Source organism: Carassius auratus, chromosome 9, assembly GCF_003368295.1.
Source record: "Carassius auratus strain Wakin chromosome 9, ASM336829v1, whole genome shotgun sequence".
Lineage (NCBI taxonomy): Eukaryota > Metazoa > Chordata > Actinopteri > Cypriniformes > Cyprinidae > Carassius > Carassius auratus.
Window position 1 is genome coordinate 31,051,802 of NC_039251.1, and position 17,870 is coordinate 31,069,671.

Here is a 17,870-nt window from a genome sequence, read left to right on the forward strand (position 1 = left end):
GCTTTTGAAGAACGTTTATTTGTATCACTGTATTGCGCAGCATTATATGGTATACAAATTTTGATCATAAAACTGATCATTTAAATATAACCTTAAATATTATTGGGAAATATAGAGTGACAACAGATACTTGAAACAATTTTACAGTATTTAAGAAGTCTGCTATTCTGTTACAAATCTTTCATCGATATGCATTACAAGCTTTCAACATTTAATTTATATATAACAACATCTGCAACATATTTCATATTTTTGTTCAGTTTGAGCATCTGAAAGTTTTTCCTCCTCAAGTGTAAGCTCCATATTCTACATTATTCTATTCTAGTCATAAAAGCATAATGTTAGCAAACTTTAAGTTATTTATTAATTTATTTTTAGATTTTCTCTAAAGGCTCAATTAAAGGGTCTATTTTTCAGGCTATTATTTCATATGTCACACTTTACAGTGTTAAACTCTCAGTCCTCGACTGTCCTGTCCCAGATCCCAGGCATCTAAGCGTTCTGCACTCTGCCCTTCTGTAACCAGACCTTGTGTCCGGAGGTAACCTCATTCTGAACGAGGCCTGTGAGCTAAAACAAACCCGCTGCCAAAAGGCCACTTGTTGCGAACAAAGACCCCTGTCACTCTGGGTTCAAAAGGTTTTGTTCGGAGCCAGCTGCACGTTAAACAACACGAGTCAACACAGAGCCTGCTATTCCTCTTAATTAAACAAGTCATCACTTCCTCTCTACATGGTGTCATATTTCAACTCTTAACTGACGTCTAAGGGCTGAACAGCTCAGAGCCAGGATGGAAATGCTGTTAGATGAGAACAAACCCCCATGACCTCCAGCAGCATGACTTACGTCATCCTCTTTGGTGCCGCCCCAGAAGTTGGTTCCCCCGGCGTAGCTGGGGATGTTCAGCACAGCGATCCCCTGGAGACTGGGGAGTGGGATGTACTGGCCGTCACACTGCAGAATCAATCACACAGTCATGAGCAGCCCTGAACGGAAGACGGCCAACACAACCGTTTGACCAACAACTGGTTCACACATTCAGTTCCAGCAGCTGTTGTCATTAAATCAGTTCAATCAAACCATTTCTTAGTTGTTCAGGCTTGGCAACATTAGGCACTTTCCACAAATATTGCAGCAACAAGTGTCTGTTACTTCTTTTAAAGCACAAATCAAGTTTGTTGTTCCTGAAAATAAAATAAAAAAACTACTAGACCAAACGTTCAAGAAGCTTAAATTTAATTATATTTAACTGCAATCTCTAGTCATTACATGTACTGTATAATAATAAAATATCTGTGGGAATGTTTTTTTTTTTTTTTTTTTTGGTTATGCCAACCTCTAAAATATTTTAGCAGGTCAAATATTTAAGTTGTGAGTTAAAAATTTTTTTTACAAACAAATGGAAATAGGACATTGGCCTTTGACTATGGGACAGTGAAGGCGGTTGAGCACCACTGTACTAAATATATAAACTATTATTTAACATAAAAGTATTTTAAAACATCAAATATCATCCCTATTACTGCACAATTCTCCTCCTGTTAAAAGAAACAATAGAACATTTCATATACTGTATTGTCACATTTATTATTTACTATCATTTAGATCCATTTTTATACATATTTGTCAACCCTGTCACCAAGTTGTTAATAGTTAACAATAGTTAAAACCTATTAATACGCATCTTTTTATTTAATTATATATACCGTATTTTCCGGACTATAAATCACACTTTTTTTCATAGTTTGGCTGGTCCTGCTACTTATAGTCAGGTGCGACTTATTTATCAAAATTAATTTGACATGAACCAAGAGAAATGAACCAATAGAAAACAGAATAGAGCGCCCTCTGGCGGCTGGAGACGGTAATGTTTTCTATTGGTTCTAAATAAATGCGACTTATAGTCCAGTGCGACTTCTATATGTTTGTTTCCTCATCATGACATATTTTTGGACTGATGCGATTTATACTGAGTAGGGATGTTGCGGTGACAGATTTTTTCCACCGGTTAATCGACGTGTGAAAAAACCGGTAATCCCGGTGTCACCGGGGTTGCGTGTCGGGGATTTCGGGTGGCCGAAAATGCGGTCGTGCAGACGTGCACACGTCTCAATTTACTTTCACTTTAATTAGCGGCAATTCAGTAGCATTTGTTTGAATTAACCATGGGTTAATTTATTTTTTTCTTAATAAAAATACACAAAACAATAAGACACTCGCTTGTATTACATATTGCAAAATGAATAATAACTTAACACACCATGCAAAAATTAAACAAAAGCACTTATGAAACTGCACACATCGTGGAAGTATCAAACAAGAAATTATATAAAATATTACTATATTATATAAATTATATAAAATTCACCATTCGTTAAATAAAGTGCCTGCCTTGGCTTTTTCAGCAAAAAAAAAACACCGCACAACCATCGAATATGCAACGAACGAAAATCAAACACATCCCTGTTGGCATTTGGTTTGAATCCAAAATATTTCCAAATAGGTGCCTTTGCATTTCGCTTTGAAACCAGATCTTCCGCCATCCTTTAGCTCGCCTCACTCTCCTCGAATGATAAATGAAATCGGATACCTGCTGCTTTACTCCAGTGCTCGTTCCGCTCACGCTAAATTACGAAGGCACGTAGTCACTAACTGAATTAAGTGCTTTATTGCTATAGGTTAAAACTTCAACACTATGGGGACGGTGCCGGTGGTCAAGTGCTATGACCGGTAGGTGGGTTAAACACCGTGTATCACCGGTAACACAGACTATCGCAACAAGCCTAATACTGAGGTGCGACTTATAGTCCGAAACATACAATATAGTATATATATGTATCTAATGGTTATGCTTATTTAATTTGTCTCACTGCTTTATTCAATCCCATATTGTGGTATTAGCGTTACTTAAAAAAAGGTCTCACCTCCAGCTGAACTTTCTGCTCCAAGTTCTTGTAGGTCCGCTGCAGAAGCTCTTTCGTCCCCAGAACTCCATACCACATCATGTTTTTAGTGCGACTTCTGGACGGTGAAAGAAGAACTAGTCAACCGTTGCGTCCTAGTCAGTGGTGTTTTTTCACATGCAGTATACGCTGATATCCTGAACTACCTGCATTTCTCCGGGTGCTCCTCGCGCTTGTTGTTGAACTCCAGCGAGATCTTTGCATCCAACCCGATCCCAAAGTAGTTATTCATCACGCACTTCTCCAAATAGCCCTCTCTGTGAGAGAAATGACTTGGGTAAGTTCCACAGATACACTCAAAATAAACCTAAACAAGAAAAAGGAAACCGAAGCTCTTACAGAAAGTCCAGGTCAGGATCTATGAAGGGTGTCGCACCAAAGGGATCAATGTTGGCAAGCAGCATCTTGCTGATTATGGAGCTCCCAGCTATAGATGCAGCAAGACCTGCCCGCAGTCCTGAAGATTTCACATCAGAAGAACCATCATTAAAACCGAGTCTATTATTGATTACTCATCTTGCTGTTTTAACCCTGTTTAACTTTCTTTTAAGCGAAACACAAAACAAGATGTTTTGCAGAATATGCATGATGAAAGGTGTCACTTTTTAAGCATCATAAATATTGGGTCTCATTCATGAAACACGAGCAGAACGAATTTTTGTGTAAATCGCGTGTAAAGTGGTTTTGGCGTAAATTTTCGGATTCATTAAAACGTTCGTATTTTCCAAATGTTAGTTGGTACGAAAGAAATCTACACCTGCTCCCAGCCACGCGTAAATAGTGCGTTTAATGTCTGAACGTTTTGCTCATTAATACGGCTGCATTTTAATTCACCTTAATCGGGTACATATTTACAAAGCATTTTGAAAAAAAATATTATATATATTAACTACATACGGTTTTTCTTTTAACTTTTATTATGAGAGCCAGTAATAGGATCTGTAATATGCTTCCAAACTTCCTTTTTTAGGACCTCATACGCCACTAGTATGCTTGAAAATTAAATGTGGCGTTTTGAATGAACTTCTGAAAATAAAACTTCAATTTTTGCAGCTGAGAAATGTTTCTTTTTCAGTCGCTTTTGAGAAGACATGTTGAAATCTTTCGTTTGGTGTCATAATATGATGCTCATATATAGTTGTCAGTCGGATTTAATGGGAGGGATTTATGGTAATTGAGAGTGAGCGTGCACGCGCGTCCCATTTACGACTGATTGGAATTCATTAACACACACACACATTTCACGATCACATCTGACGTTTACGAAGTTTTTGTGAATCAGGAGAAGAGTTTGCGGGAAGTTCTCTTTACGCGCAAAACACTCAGATATTTACTCGTATATTTACGAATGTTTCATGAATGAGACCCATTGTGCGGTATATTCCAAGTGTTCTAAGGTCACATGATAGCTTTGTGTCTAAAACCGACTGAAATTTATGATTATTATTCTTTATTATTGTCAGCAAATAAAAATCAAATTTTGGGTCTATTCCTCACATAAAAGCTTTCGATTTACTTAAGTACAACTTAACATACTTTTAAGAAGAGTACTTATTATGGAAATAAAAACTATTCTTTAAAACAAAACAATTAAGTGAGAACTGAATGTTTGGACACTTAACTACATGTAAATTGCAAATAAATGAAAATGTATTATAGTTTAAATTTAAATGAAATGCAACTGGCTGAGTGTTTTTTTTAACCACTTAAGTAAGACATGGTTATATGTAATTTGCTAATTATTTCCAGTGTTTCTGAAATATTGTAATGTACTGCAGAATGTAATTACTGTTTACTAAAACAGAAAATAATCACTATAATAATAGACAACAGACTGTAATTTCGATGTGCTTTTATCATTAGCACTTTTAACTGACATTATTACAGTGCACTTTTAAGAGGGTACTTAAGTGTCATAAAAGTGTGCTCTTTTTAAGTACACTTTATTGTGCTTTTATTTCATTCATATTTTATAGTTTATGTACAGTTCTTTTTGTTATACTTAAGATTAGAAGTACACTACTTGAAGCGTACATTCAATACAATATAATACAATTTTCTTTTTAAAAGCAGCCACAGGTGATGCTTTTATACGGAAAAGAGCAGCTCGGACATTCTTCCTAACATCTCCTTTTGTGTTCAGTGGAAAAAACGAAAGCCACACAGGTTTGAAACGGAAAGTGAATAAGTGATGACAGAAATGGCACTTTTGGATGTTTTCGGGTCAGCAGCAGCGTACCGGGACAGATGATGCGTGTGTTGAGGACGGGTAGGTTCTCCTTGCTTGTGGTGAAGGGAGTGATGGAAAAAGAGCCGCAGGACTGTGTGCTGCGACTCACACGCCTCTCTGGAGGCGAACACGGCGACTTAGCCACTGCCAAAACACAGAACAAAACATGAGCTCACGTGTACAGCACACTCATTCGTCACAGCAGTAATCTGCCCAAGCGCCTGTTACACGGCACAATCTAATGCTGTTTTGTTTGCTAAATGCTCAGTTTTTCCAGCACGTAAGAGTAACCCGTGCATTTTGGTCACAGGCTCTCAACAAGAAGTGAAAAATCTGCTGTAAAAGAGATATTCAGCAGAACGTAACCCACATAAACAAACCAAAACACATCCAGGGCTCATGAGAAGGAGGAGCCCCTGAGAGACTGAACCGACTAGAGAGAATAAAGGCAGTGTTTCATGCCGCACTGCAAACATGAGCAGACATCAGGCCTCTATGTAAACAGGAAGTGCCACTGTCCAGCAAACAAATATATGGTCTCTATAGACAGAAATATAGCACAGGGATCCTTTGGGTCACCTACAAATATAATTGCAGCCATAAACACTTACAGTCTGTGAGCCGTAAGGAAATCCCAGACCTTCTGAAGGAGAAAGATTGTGTTATTGAGCAATTTTGCAAAACAAAAGCTTGTCTCCCCATTTAGAGCAGTCTGGCTTCATGAGAATAACTATAACTATAAGAGTAAAGGCCTTTTCAGAGATTAGTAATAGAAATAAAGCAATATAATAATAAGAAGAAGAAGAAGAAGAAGAATTATAATTTATGTTGCTGATTTTTAGTCTAAGATAAATGTGTAAATCAACTAAGAGTAATTCTTTATTTATAATAATAATAATCATTATTATTATTATAATTCATGTTGCTGCATTTTAATTATAAAACCTAATAATAATAATAATAATATAGTAATAATAATTTAAGTTGCAAAATTTTAAACTAGAAGTATGATATATGTTGCTGCACTTTTATTATAAAAAATATAATATTCATAATTCTAATATAATCATTTATTATAGAATAATAATTATAATTATTATAATAATGACAATAATTATTTAAGTTGGCGGAATTGTAAATTAAAAGTAATGGGTGAAACAACTAATAGTATTTTTTTAATAAAAATAATACGCATATAAAAATAATAAATAATAATACTATGAATACTACTAATAATAATGATAAAGATTTTTTTTAAACTAAGACTAATGTAAAACAATTAAGAGTCTTTATTTAGAATATTATTAATATTACTACTACTAATAATAATTTATGTTGTCGCATTTTATTATATGAAAAAAATATTATAACAATAATTTAAGTTGCTGAATTTTTTAACTAAACGCAATGTGTGAAACAACTAATAGTATTTTTTTTTATAAAAATAAACCCTAATAATATTAATAATAATTTAAGTTTCTAGTCATTCTTTTGTTTTGTAAAAAGAATCCCCAAAATAAATACATAAAAAACAATAATATAATATTAATAATAATAAAAACAGCAACAACAATTTAGCCTGCTGTTAATTTGTTGTAATCAAGTTAGATCGAATTGCAATCATTTACTATAATGAGTTAGTCACTAGAGGGCAGCCCTATCCCTTTCAGATCCTTCAGCTCCAAACCAAGGACTGAACCACAGTTCATCCTAAATAATGTGCTGTGAGAATGACTGTGTCTCAAATCATCATATGCTGAAAATGCAGAGTTATATTCAGAATGTAAAACTGACGTACTGGACAATGTCTAGTATGCACAGCATCCTGCCTACTGTCTTTGCATATTAGTAGGCATTTTTCCACCATATATGATTAGTCACATGATCTCATGATGTTGCACATAAGTGTCGCCCGGTTATCATCTCGTAACTGAATTTTGCATGAAATGTAGTTTTAAAAATGTAACTTTTGGCAATCCGTTACCGTACAACTGTAATAAATCATATGAGTATTTCAAGCATACAGAAAATGTGCATACTGTGCGTTCCAGTCTTTGTAAAGAATAGACTTATAAAAAAGCCTTTCATGCACAAACAGCTCCTGTGAGACAAAAAAACATCCTGGCACTTGAATGCAGTCAAATGGAGGATTCAGCGAGAGCACTCAGTGGCTCAAAGGAAGCGGTGAACTCACAGGGCAAGGCTTCCAGTTCTTTAGTGTCCTCGTCCTTCTCGTTGTCTCTGTTTTCCTCCTCGCTGTCCTTCCTGAAGTCTGTGGGAGACTGCAGCTCCTGCTCGTCCGTGTGAGCGTTCTGCTCGTCCACCACTACAGCACAGACACAGACACACCTCTAGACTCATGCACAGGGGTAACATTTTTGATTTATATATTCATTTATAAAATGACACTAAATTGTGAGCATTACAATTTTTCAACGGAAGTTTCCCAAAGAGCGTGTCATCAGACTATTTTCGCAATCTTTCCTTGTCTTGAGAACTACTTCAGCTCTGTTTTTTTTTTGGTGTCTGATATCAAGAATTACTCTTACATCATGTCACACTGTCAGCATTGCTAAATTCAGTTTACTTATGTGAATCACTTTTTGTTGCAATTAATCAATTCAAAACTCTTGGATATCCCAATGTGACATTCCTTATTATTATTATTATTATTATTATTATTATTATTACTTTGTAAAATATGAACTAAAGTAAATTTAGCTGTTTATTACTCTAGATTTTAACACTTGTGCTAAAAAAAAATAACTGAAAATGTGCCTAACAAAACATATTTCTAACATTAAAATGTGCTGTATCTGAAACATTTAAATTAAAGAGAAAAAATATTTTTTATTGTTATTTATTTAATTATGTTTATAATAACATTTTGTTTCACTATATATGTACACAAAATTGTATTATATTTATTTGTATCATATTTAGATATTTTATATTTAAATAAAACGTTATTATTTTTATTTTTATTATATAATACTTAGTTCATATTTAAACATATTTTAACATTAAAATTTGCTGCCTCTGGAACATTAAAGAGAAAATATGTAATTACTAATCTTTTAAATATTTTCAATTTAAAGTAAAAAACATAATTACACAGAATTATCTAGATTTAATATTTAAACATTAAACAAAAAGTATTGCTATTTTTATGATATTATATTTAGAAAATATTTTGTATTTAAATAAACAAAACATTATTACGTTTATTTTTACTATATAAAATTGGGGTTATATTTAACCATATGTGTAACATTAAACTGTGATGCCTTTTTTTTTTTAAGAAAAAACATTTTTTAAAGAAAAAACATTTCTTCTTCACATTTTGGTGTTATTACATATATATATATATATATATATATATATATATATATATATATATATATATATATATATATATATATATATATATATATATATATATATATATGTACACACAATTCTTACATTAATTTTATTATATTGAAGTTAGATTATATTTCATATTTAACTAAACATAAAAAATTTAATTGTTTTTTATTATATCATATTTAGATAATATTTAGTATTTATTGCCCAGGCCTAGAAACAAAGTATTACAGAGTATTACTGAAACCTATTGACTTATTGACACATGTGTTGATCCTCCATTTAAAAAGATCAAAATCCCTGAAGATCAAGAACTCTCAGGTATCATCCATTTCAATATCATCTGATTAGTCCTTTAAGAGACGCTTATATCCAGAGCCGCTTTCTGTAATCAACAGATCAGTGTTTTTCTTTTCCCTATTCAAAAGACGAAGCAGGACACGCTGCACAATTGTACCTCTCTCCGCCTGCTCGATGATCTTTCGGAGCGCTTTCTTCAGGCTGTTGGCTCTCAGCACCAGCTGCTCGCGGGGTCTGAAGAGCTTATGGGCGGAGCCTTTCTCAGTCTCGTTCTCCTTCAGCTCCGTTATGGACTCTTCACTCAGATCCTCCTCTTCCTCCAGCTCCTCCTCCTCCACCTCCTCCTCCACGATGGGTGGCGTGGTGAGGGCTGAGGGCGTCAAGGCCTGCGCCTCCAAATTCAGCGTCTGCAGGAGGGAGTCCAGCTTCTCGTTCAGAATGGCACACTGCGGCCGGAGAACACAGGAGAGGGTGTTGCATTGATAAACAGGTTTATAGTGTACGACTGAAAGAGTCATCATGAGGTGAGGCATCATCACAGACTCACTTTGAGAGCAAGTGCATCAGCCTCCTCCGTACTGTCACTGCTTCTCTCATAACACTTCCCAACTTTGGCCACAAATTCCTTCACCGTCTCACACAATACCCTGGAGGAGATCAGAGGAAATGCTTTATCGTTGTTTCTGGTGGAATATGCACTGTATGGTGTGAGAGGACTCACTTTGATGAAGATATGACCACTGAGTGCTGATCTGAGTTCAGGATCTTTGTGAGATGAGCAGCCACTGAATCCTCGTATACAGAGATCTGTAACTAAAGCCACCCATAAACATCAAGCTCCAACTTCATGTAACATTTCCTGAGCATGAAAACTAAATCATATATGAGTGCATAGTGGATAGTGTGTCATTTGGGACATGTGTTAATCGGAGGTAAGGATACAAGACTCTCACAACTAGCTAAAATGCATATTCAAATTATCCAAATTATTTCATAAATGAGCAGTCAAGTACACATAATAAGGTGACTATATGCCCTCTTTTTATGTCCTGGTCTGGTCAGTATTTTGTAATTTGTAATATGTGGGGATTTTGGTTTTATTTTCCTGTCGTTTTCATAGGTAATGAATGAAAAGTAGTTTAACCAAAAGCGTGCAGCCATTGTACATATTCGACCAGTCATGGCGTGCGAGAAAGCGGGATCTACAGAAAAAAGTCGAAACAAAACAGCAAATATGCACACATATAATGTATGAGGATTGTAGAGAGTACATCAATAGGAAAACAGACCAAAACCAGGACATTTTAGGCAATTTTGAAATCCTGGCAAGGACATGTCCTGGAAAAAGAGGACATATAATCACTCTACAAATAATAGCAACAGTTTCCTATTTATTTAGACTAAAAATGATGGCTCAAAGTCATGAAGCGGACTACAGTGGGTGTGCCAGATGTTTTTCTTTTGAGTGCAGTGAGGGAAACAGCTGAAAGATGTGTGGTCTTTGTTGTGTTCCAGTGGCGCCTAGTCTTAGATAAAGTGTAGTATGTCACACTGTGACATGTCAACAACTCTTTTATAAGTGTTGATGTGTTGCTGGTACCTGGCCGTCCTCTGTGTCCTCAGGTGTGGCGGGGCAGCTGTGTTTTGGAGGTATTTTAATCTCATACGTCATTATACTCCACCTGTAAACAGCAACTGTAGATGTAGCCAACAACACGGATATTATAAGCTCGACATATGTGACCCTCAACCACAAAACCAGTCATGCATACATCATTTGGAAGCTGATTGAAGCTTTCCATTTATGTATGGTTTGGTGGGATAGGAGAATATTTGGCTGAGATGAAGCTATTTGAAAGTCTGGAATCTGACGGTGCAAAAAAAAAAAGAAAACATCACAACATTGAGAAAATAGCCTTTAAAGTGCCCCTATTATGGGTAATGAAATGTTCATATTTTGGTTTTGGGAGGCTCAACAACAGGTTGACATGCATGCAAGGTCAAAAACACATTCGTTGTCTTATAATATGCATTTATTTTTACCTTACTTGCTCAACGACTCCCAAACGTATTGCTAATCTGCGGTGATTGGTCTAAATGGTCTCAGTTTAATTTCATCATGCCTGTAATTCCTGATAAAGCAGTGTTTGTGAGCGCAGTGTTGCTTTGTGTACAGCGTTACCAGGGAAACTGCTGTTTTTACGCTCAAAAACCGACACCTAGTGGCAAAGAATGAATTTGTATATTTATTCAGACCAAAGCGAAAAGACAAGTTGGTGGCAATATGCAAATGTTTCATATTGATGTCAACATGAAACATCTTGGGATTCGTTTAAAAATGACTCATTCCAGTGATTCAAAGTCGACTCTTTCTTTTGAGACACAGTAACTTTATACAAGGTGCACTTTCAGATTTAAAACTTTGCAGGATGTTTTCATTCACTTGGAGCTGCATGAAGAACACTGCATGAAAGTAATTTTTAAACTTTAAGTCCTTAGCAAAGTTTTGATATATTTACGGTAGGACATTAACAAAATATCATGACTGGTTTGTGGTCCAGGGTATTTGTGGTCATGCTAGTATGTGCTCTGTACCTGTCCAGCATCTTGGTGCTGGCTCGCTCCAGCTTCTCCAGTATCTGAGGAAGCTGAGTGTCATCGTCACATGACGGCCCCCAGCCGAGCACCCGCGCCAGGTCATTCCCGGTGCCCAGCGGCAGAACGCCCAGCTGGCACTGTCAACGAGAGACAGTTCATTAAGAAAACCTCATAAACATCTGCTCTGATACTCTCGAGCCAATTCCTAACCATCCAGCAACAAGTTTACTTTCAGTCATTAGGACATGGTGCAGTACTGTTCAATTACCTGTTTGTGAAGATTTAGTTTATCGATTTCAGACAGGACCCAACCAACGCTTCCATCTCCACCGCACACCAGGATTCGGAAGTTATCGAACTTTTGGAACAAGCGAAGACTTGGAAAGAGAACATAACTATTTAATTGACACAAACAAATAAATGCTTCTCAAAAGGTGTCACAAAGGGATCAAGTGAGATTAGGTTTGGTGTGACATGCTAAACTACTTTAAACAGCATTTTTCGCATTCTTTTTTGTTATCATAATTCCTGCAGTTTTTATGAGCTTAGACTACAGTATATGGAAAAATTGATTTGTCCCAGTGTAGGATCTGTATGTCAACTACCTATTTGGCAAACAAGTAAAAAACATCACTTATTTGCTTCTAAGACGAAAGTCAACAGTTCACTTCTTGTGACCTTTTACATCCTGGTCTTACCCTAAATGAGGTCCGCCATTGACCAGGTCAAAGACCTGAGCAGGATTGAGCAGCTGTTTGAAGCGACGCAGGAATTTGACCCCTTGGTTGTCTCCACTTTTTGAGTTGACAAACACGAGGAGTGGACTAGCGCATGATGGGGGACAGGTGGCCTTCCAGAAACCTGATGCAGGATAAGAGCAAAAAAGATTAGATTATTTTTTTTTTCAACAGATAGACACCTTATTTTGGCCAAATACTTAGGCAAAACCATCCTTTAATAAGAAGAATATCCCAGAATGCACGAGGATGGTGGATGAAGTGAGTGAAGTAAACATATATCCGTAATATCCGTAAATTAGTTCTGTCTAGTTGTATTTTTCCACTGAATATTTTTGCATGTGTGTTTTATATGTGTCTCACCTGTTATCTTTGCAACATGCTAATGATAAATGCCAAACTGTCACTGGTTCATTTGTAAAAACTGATTTCTAGGGACGCACTCGAATCGAAATAGTAACTTAAAAATATTTCACTGAAAAAAAAAAAATTGTCCAAATGACCAAAACACAATATTTTATTATCACTTCTCCAATAAAATGCTTTGACTGTTGAAAATTTGTTAGGCTAAAATGTTGATAGACGACTCATTGCTGAAGAACTTTATTACAACTAGTTTAATTTCTCAGCTAAAAAAACAATTATACAGCAAAGTAAATTGAATTACCAACACTTTATTTTCAACTTCGTTTTTCAGCAAAAAAGAATTGTTTGCTAAACTTTAATTTTGGTTTCTGTGTTTATAAATTATAAATGGTGCATTACTATTGATTTCACTTACTGAAAAATTGGAGTACGTTTATTACTATTGCAGTTTAGTAATAAAGAGTAAGTTTATTACTATTCCTATTATTAGCTTATCTTAACACAGTAATAACTGTTAGAGAGCTTATATCAGTTTGTGTGTTCCCTGCAGTCACCGGTAACACTACGCTTATTAATTAAACTTCAAGAACTAAATGTCAGAACATGCATGCTAAAATAGATAATGCTGAGATTTTTGTTGACCGCGTGTTGCTTAGGAACAGTTTTCTTCATGCCTGGACAAGGATGAATCACAGAGAAAGGAGTGGAAAGTGTTTTGTGCTGCAGCTCAGGGAAAAGCAAACCATCAACCTACAGTAGTTTGTTTTTGCTGGAAATGATGTGTACTATAGTGTGTAAATAATCCGGCATTATGATTTCTTTGTCATTGGACTCAGGCTGAGTGAGGGGCTCTCAAGCGTGCTTGCACTGGAGGCGATCACATGCATGCATGCAGCATGTGTAGTAAACAGGCTGAACATGCCAGTCGCTGCGAGCAAGAACCTGCTGTGTTTATGAGATTCATCATATGCACCATTTAGTCTCGGCTGCAGACGTATAGGAGGAATTGTTTGCATTTGGACACACTGCATTCATTCTGGGTAACTGCATGCATCTGTGCATACTGCATTATGTTTGCGTACATAACTTTAAGCATGCATGAGTGTTAGTAAAGCTGACAGCTGCCCTCAAGCGCAGGTTTGCAAGCGGATTCTGGTGCGTGGGTGGACGTCTGTCAGTAGACCCCTTTAGGTCTAACAGAGCCCCATCTCCTCTTTCTCTCACTATCTCTCTCGGAGGCAGGCAGGCTGAGGCAAACTGAGTCACGAAGCCTGCGCACGTGCCAAAGGCAGCCCTGAGCGAATCAAGACGCAGCTCTCCTCGCCACCTAGCACTGAGGCGGGAGATTCCTTACACGTGAGGGACTCTCCTACTTTCCCATCACATTCTCATGCTTTCTGTATCCCTCACTGCTTCTTCAGCAGCTTAACACGGTTAAATCCATCCGTGCCTCCTCCGTCCTTCTTGTCTGTTTTAAACAGCCAATTAACAGGAACCACAAAGCGGTCCAAAAATATATCAAGCGAAACTTCACAGCTATTGATTTTCATTACATTTCTGTCCACCCCCAACTAATCTCTATTTCCGATATGTGCTCCTCCAATTAAAGGCGCAGGAGCTTTGAGGTTCTGATCAATAGTGGACGTCCTCATCTCTCACAAGGTTTGACTTCACACACGGCCAGATGAAAAGCCTGGAGCCACCACCGTCGTGTCTGAAACCAAGCTGCTAATTACTTGAAACCCGTTGACACCAAGAACGATAACTAGAGCGATAACTATACTGATATAACTATATTATCATCCACACCAACACACGATAACATTTCTTAATTATAAACAGCTTTCTGCAGTTTTGTCATTTATCACTTTAAATGCTCAAGCTCATCAGCTGAAAAACAAAAAACATTCAGAAAGTGATTCCAGCGATGTTTTGTCCCGCTATCGCTGTAGTTGTGATGTGGACATTACTATGGAATTAGAGTGAATATTAAAACTTGATCTTATAGTAATCATTATAGTTATCATCCTTTTTTTCTGCTTTCGGACAAAGCTATTTGTACACCTATTTTTAAGAATGAATCGGCTCTAAATAGCGTTCATACAGCTGTCAATAAAACGCAATGTGCAATTTCCTGGAAATCAGTGGCATATGCTCCACCACAGGCTGACCGAGCAAACAAGTAAGGTATGAATCCTCAGCGGCAGGTTAATAATGCAGAAAGGGATGGAGAAAGAGAGAGCGGCTATGGAAGAGCGTTTTTGTTTACTCTCGTCTTGAATTTTCCAAGCACATGGTCCACCAGAGGCTGTTATGTTTACATACGTCAGGACAAGATGCTCTAAGGGAAAGTGACTTTCCACACTGCCCTGACATATACAGGAGGGATGGGAAAGAAAAATAAAGGAACATAGGCACAGAGTGTCTCTCAGAAGGGGAGAAAACACATTCTACATGCATGATCAAATCAGAAGAGGTCAGAGATATAATTAAATATATATTGCTCTTCATGCAACCTGGGACTAGCAGAGCGAATGAGTTCCATCTATAGCAGTCGTCCATCTGAGCTCCTCCCACCACTTCACATGCACACACACGCCAATACATAATCATACATCACATCCAGAGTGGGATCATGCATAAGCATGCAATCAGCCTTGTGTTGCGTCAAGTGACCTTGACCTTTTGAAATGAAAGGCTTTCATGTACTATGAAAAAACACTAAAACTTTCATAACTTCTAAGTTCTCCCAAGACCAAAAAAAATAAAAAATAAATCTAAAATAAACAGTAAAAAAAAAAAAAAAAAATGATTAGTGGACTAAAACTTTCATAACTTCTCTTCTCTCTATATATATTACTACTACAACTATTTCATAAAAAATAAAGGATATTATTGCCCAAATACAGCATTTTTTTTTTTCGAAATTATATAATTTAAATTAATAATTACATTTATATTTTGGCAAAGACACATGCCGAAGTAGTTGTAGTAATAATAATGATGATGATAATAATAATATTTTGTTATTTATAAACATGTTTCCCAAGCTCAAAGTTGCTTAAAACACTCATACTACTACTAATAATAATGATAATTAAAATAAAATATATAAATAATAATTTAATATAAAACTTAATAAGTACAATAGTCATTTTAATTATTTACACTCAAATGCAGCATATTTATTGTTTAAATAAAATCATAATTAAATTAATTAAATTATAATTTAGCACAAATTAACATATAGTAAAAATAATAATAATAATACTAATAATATATTAATTTAAATAATATGACTATTTTAATTATTCTAATTTAAATACAGCACATCTATTGTAAAATATAATATTATTAATATAAATAAATTAAATACAATTAATATTCATTAATATTTATGTGAAGAACTGATAAATACTTATGTGTAGACTAGAATAATCCCTTTTAAAATCACTCCAGTGAAAAGAAAAGTCTTACCGTCTGAGTCGATGCTGTTGAGGGCAGTAGGGGGGATGATGGACACTTTGCACTGGCCGAGGGGACATTTGCGGGGGTAGAGATCCATGCATGCCGTGTGCACCTGTCCAAGCACAGACAGCTTTTAGAGTTCACAAGCTCTCTGAACTGAAGTACTCATAAGGGATTCTGGAATATGCAGATCTTACCATGGCCTTGCACCATAAACAACGCCAGTCCTGCAAGCGCAGCACACTGCCACAGGTTTTATCGCAAACGGCACACTTAGCACTGACAGGCAGGTTGCCTTCCAGCCACTGGTGTGGCATCGCAATCTACAGGAATAGAATGTAATGAAAATGTATACCATCAGTTCTGCTATTCAATCAAAGGTTATGCATTAGCAGTAGCACTGAACCACAGGCTTTATGAGACTCACCCCATCCTCGTCCTCAATGATGTCCTTGCCGATAGAGGCCAACGTTGTCCATTTGCAGTTATTTGTGGCCCTGACTGCGCATCTTTTGTGGGCCTTGAATTTACACACTGCGAGAGAGTAATGTGAAAACTGCTCATGAGACTGGCCAGCAGTAACCTTGAGCTGCTTCTATGACATTCAAGTATTTTCATTTCAGTAGAGGAAATATGAGGTGATAAAAGATGTCTGGAAAATGCTTCCTAAATCAAGCTAATATTAAACTGCACAATATACAATTATCAACTGAGGGAAACATCGGAGACTTACTCCTGATCAAAGAATAGGGGCCACATGGAGTAGACAAGCACTGTACAAAAGAATAATCATTATCTGTCATTCTTATGGATTGGCTTTCTGTCAGGCTCTATTATAATTTGTTTTATTTTCAAGGCTGCATAATTGTTGTCTATTGCTTGTTGTTGTTGTCTATTATGTATTTTATAATGTATTTTATTCCTGTGATGAAAAACTGAATTTTCAGCATCATTACAGTTTTTTGTGTCACATGATCCTTCAGAAATCATACTAATATTCTGATTTGATGCTCAAGACACATTTTTATTATTATCAGTGTTGAAAACATTTTTACTGCTTAATATTTTTTTTGTAGAAACCATGTTTTTTTTTTCTCCAGAAATCTTGATGGTTAGAAAGTTCCAGCATTTATTGGAAATAGATACATTTCTGTCAGTTACTGTCACGTTTGATCAATTGATCAAAAAAACTTACTTACTCCAAACTTTTGGTCATTTGTATTCATACAGTTCCATTTGTATATGTAGATATTCCCAAATGTTAACATTTTCATTAAGCCAGTTACATTTATTGTGCAGCACTGTCAATAAATCAAGTTTGTTTTTAATGGACAAATCTTAGCATCCATTACTCTATGAGTCTTTCTACAGTAGGGATATATATAATAGACTGGTTGTCTTATTTTTCTATCCATCATGACAAAGCATTTTGAATTATCTATTGATTTCTTCTTAATTCTGGAAACTTCCGGCTAACTCGACCTCTGAACCTCACAGGCGCTGTTTTTGTCCTCACCAGTGGTGTGGGTGAGGTCCAATAAGCTAATGGCCGATAGTTCTTTGGTGATTTCCTCTATTAAACTGCATTGCAGGTCTAATCAAGTTAGCAATGTTCATCTGGTCATTTCCAGAAGGAGAATTAAGTGGCTGATTGATTGGCTGGCTGGCTTCCTCCTCCATAAAGTACGCTTCAGCACATTCTCGTGGCCACCTCCATTCCTACAAACTTAAATGTATACTCAGCCATTTTCCAACACAGATGCCACAATCAGTGCAGATGTCTCTAAAAGAGAACCACTAAACATGCTTTATGTCCAGTGTCCGAGCTGTTCTGTACACGCA

At 36.2% G+C, this 17,870-nt stretch overlaps 1 protein-coding gene across 7 annotated transcripts in view; it reads right to left on the reverse strand.

Annotated features, from left to right (window-relative positions):
- Positions 1 to 17,870, reverse strand: part of LOC113109029 (diacylglycerol kinase eta) — a 74,993-nt gene that overhangs the window by 15,082 nt on the left and 42,041 nt on the right. For all 7 annotated transcript variants that reach the window (XM_026272507.1, XM_026272513.1, XM_026272509.1 and 4 more), the window contains 16 exons: positions 16,456 to 16,562; positions 16,226 to 16,351; positions 16,038 to 16,140; positions 12,156 to 12,318; positions 11,726 to 11,834; positions 11,455 to 11,594; positions 10,460 to 10,541; positions 9,581 to 9,672; positions 9,407 to 9,506; positions 9,017 to 9,305; positions 7,388 to 7,519; positions 5,203 to 5,337; positions 3,303 to 3,420; positions 3,110 to 3,220; positions 2,925 to 3,021; positions 847 to 954 (listed from right to left, as the gene is read on the reverse strand). In XM_026272507.1, the coding sequence (XP_026128292.1) occupies positions 847 to 954; positions 2,925 to 3,021; positions 3,110 to 3,220; positions 3,303 to 3,420; positions 5,203 to 5,337; positions 7,388 to 7,519; positions 9,017 to 9,305; positions 9,407 to 9,506; positions 9,581 to 9,672; positions 10,460 to 10,541; positions 11,455 to 11,594; positions 11,726 to 11,834; positions 12,156 to 12,318; positions 16,038 to 16,140; positions 16,226 to 16,351; positions 16,456 to 16,562 (2,012 nt within the window). The remainder of the gene's footprint in view (positions 1 to 846; positions 955 to 2,924; positions 3,022 to 3,109; positions 3,221 to 3,302; positions 3,421 to 5,202; positions 5,338 to 7,387; positions 7,520 to 9,016; positions 9,306 to 9,406; positions 9,507 to 9,580; positions 9,673 to 10,459; positions 10,542 to 11,454; positions 11,595 to 11,725; positions 11,835 to 12,155; positions 12,319 to 16,037; positions 16,141 to 16,225; positions 16,352 to 16,455; positions 16,563 to 17,870) is intronic.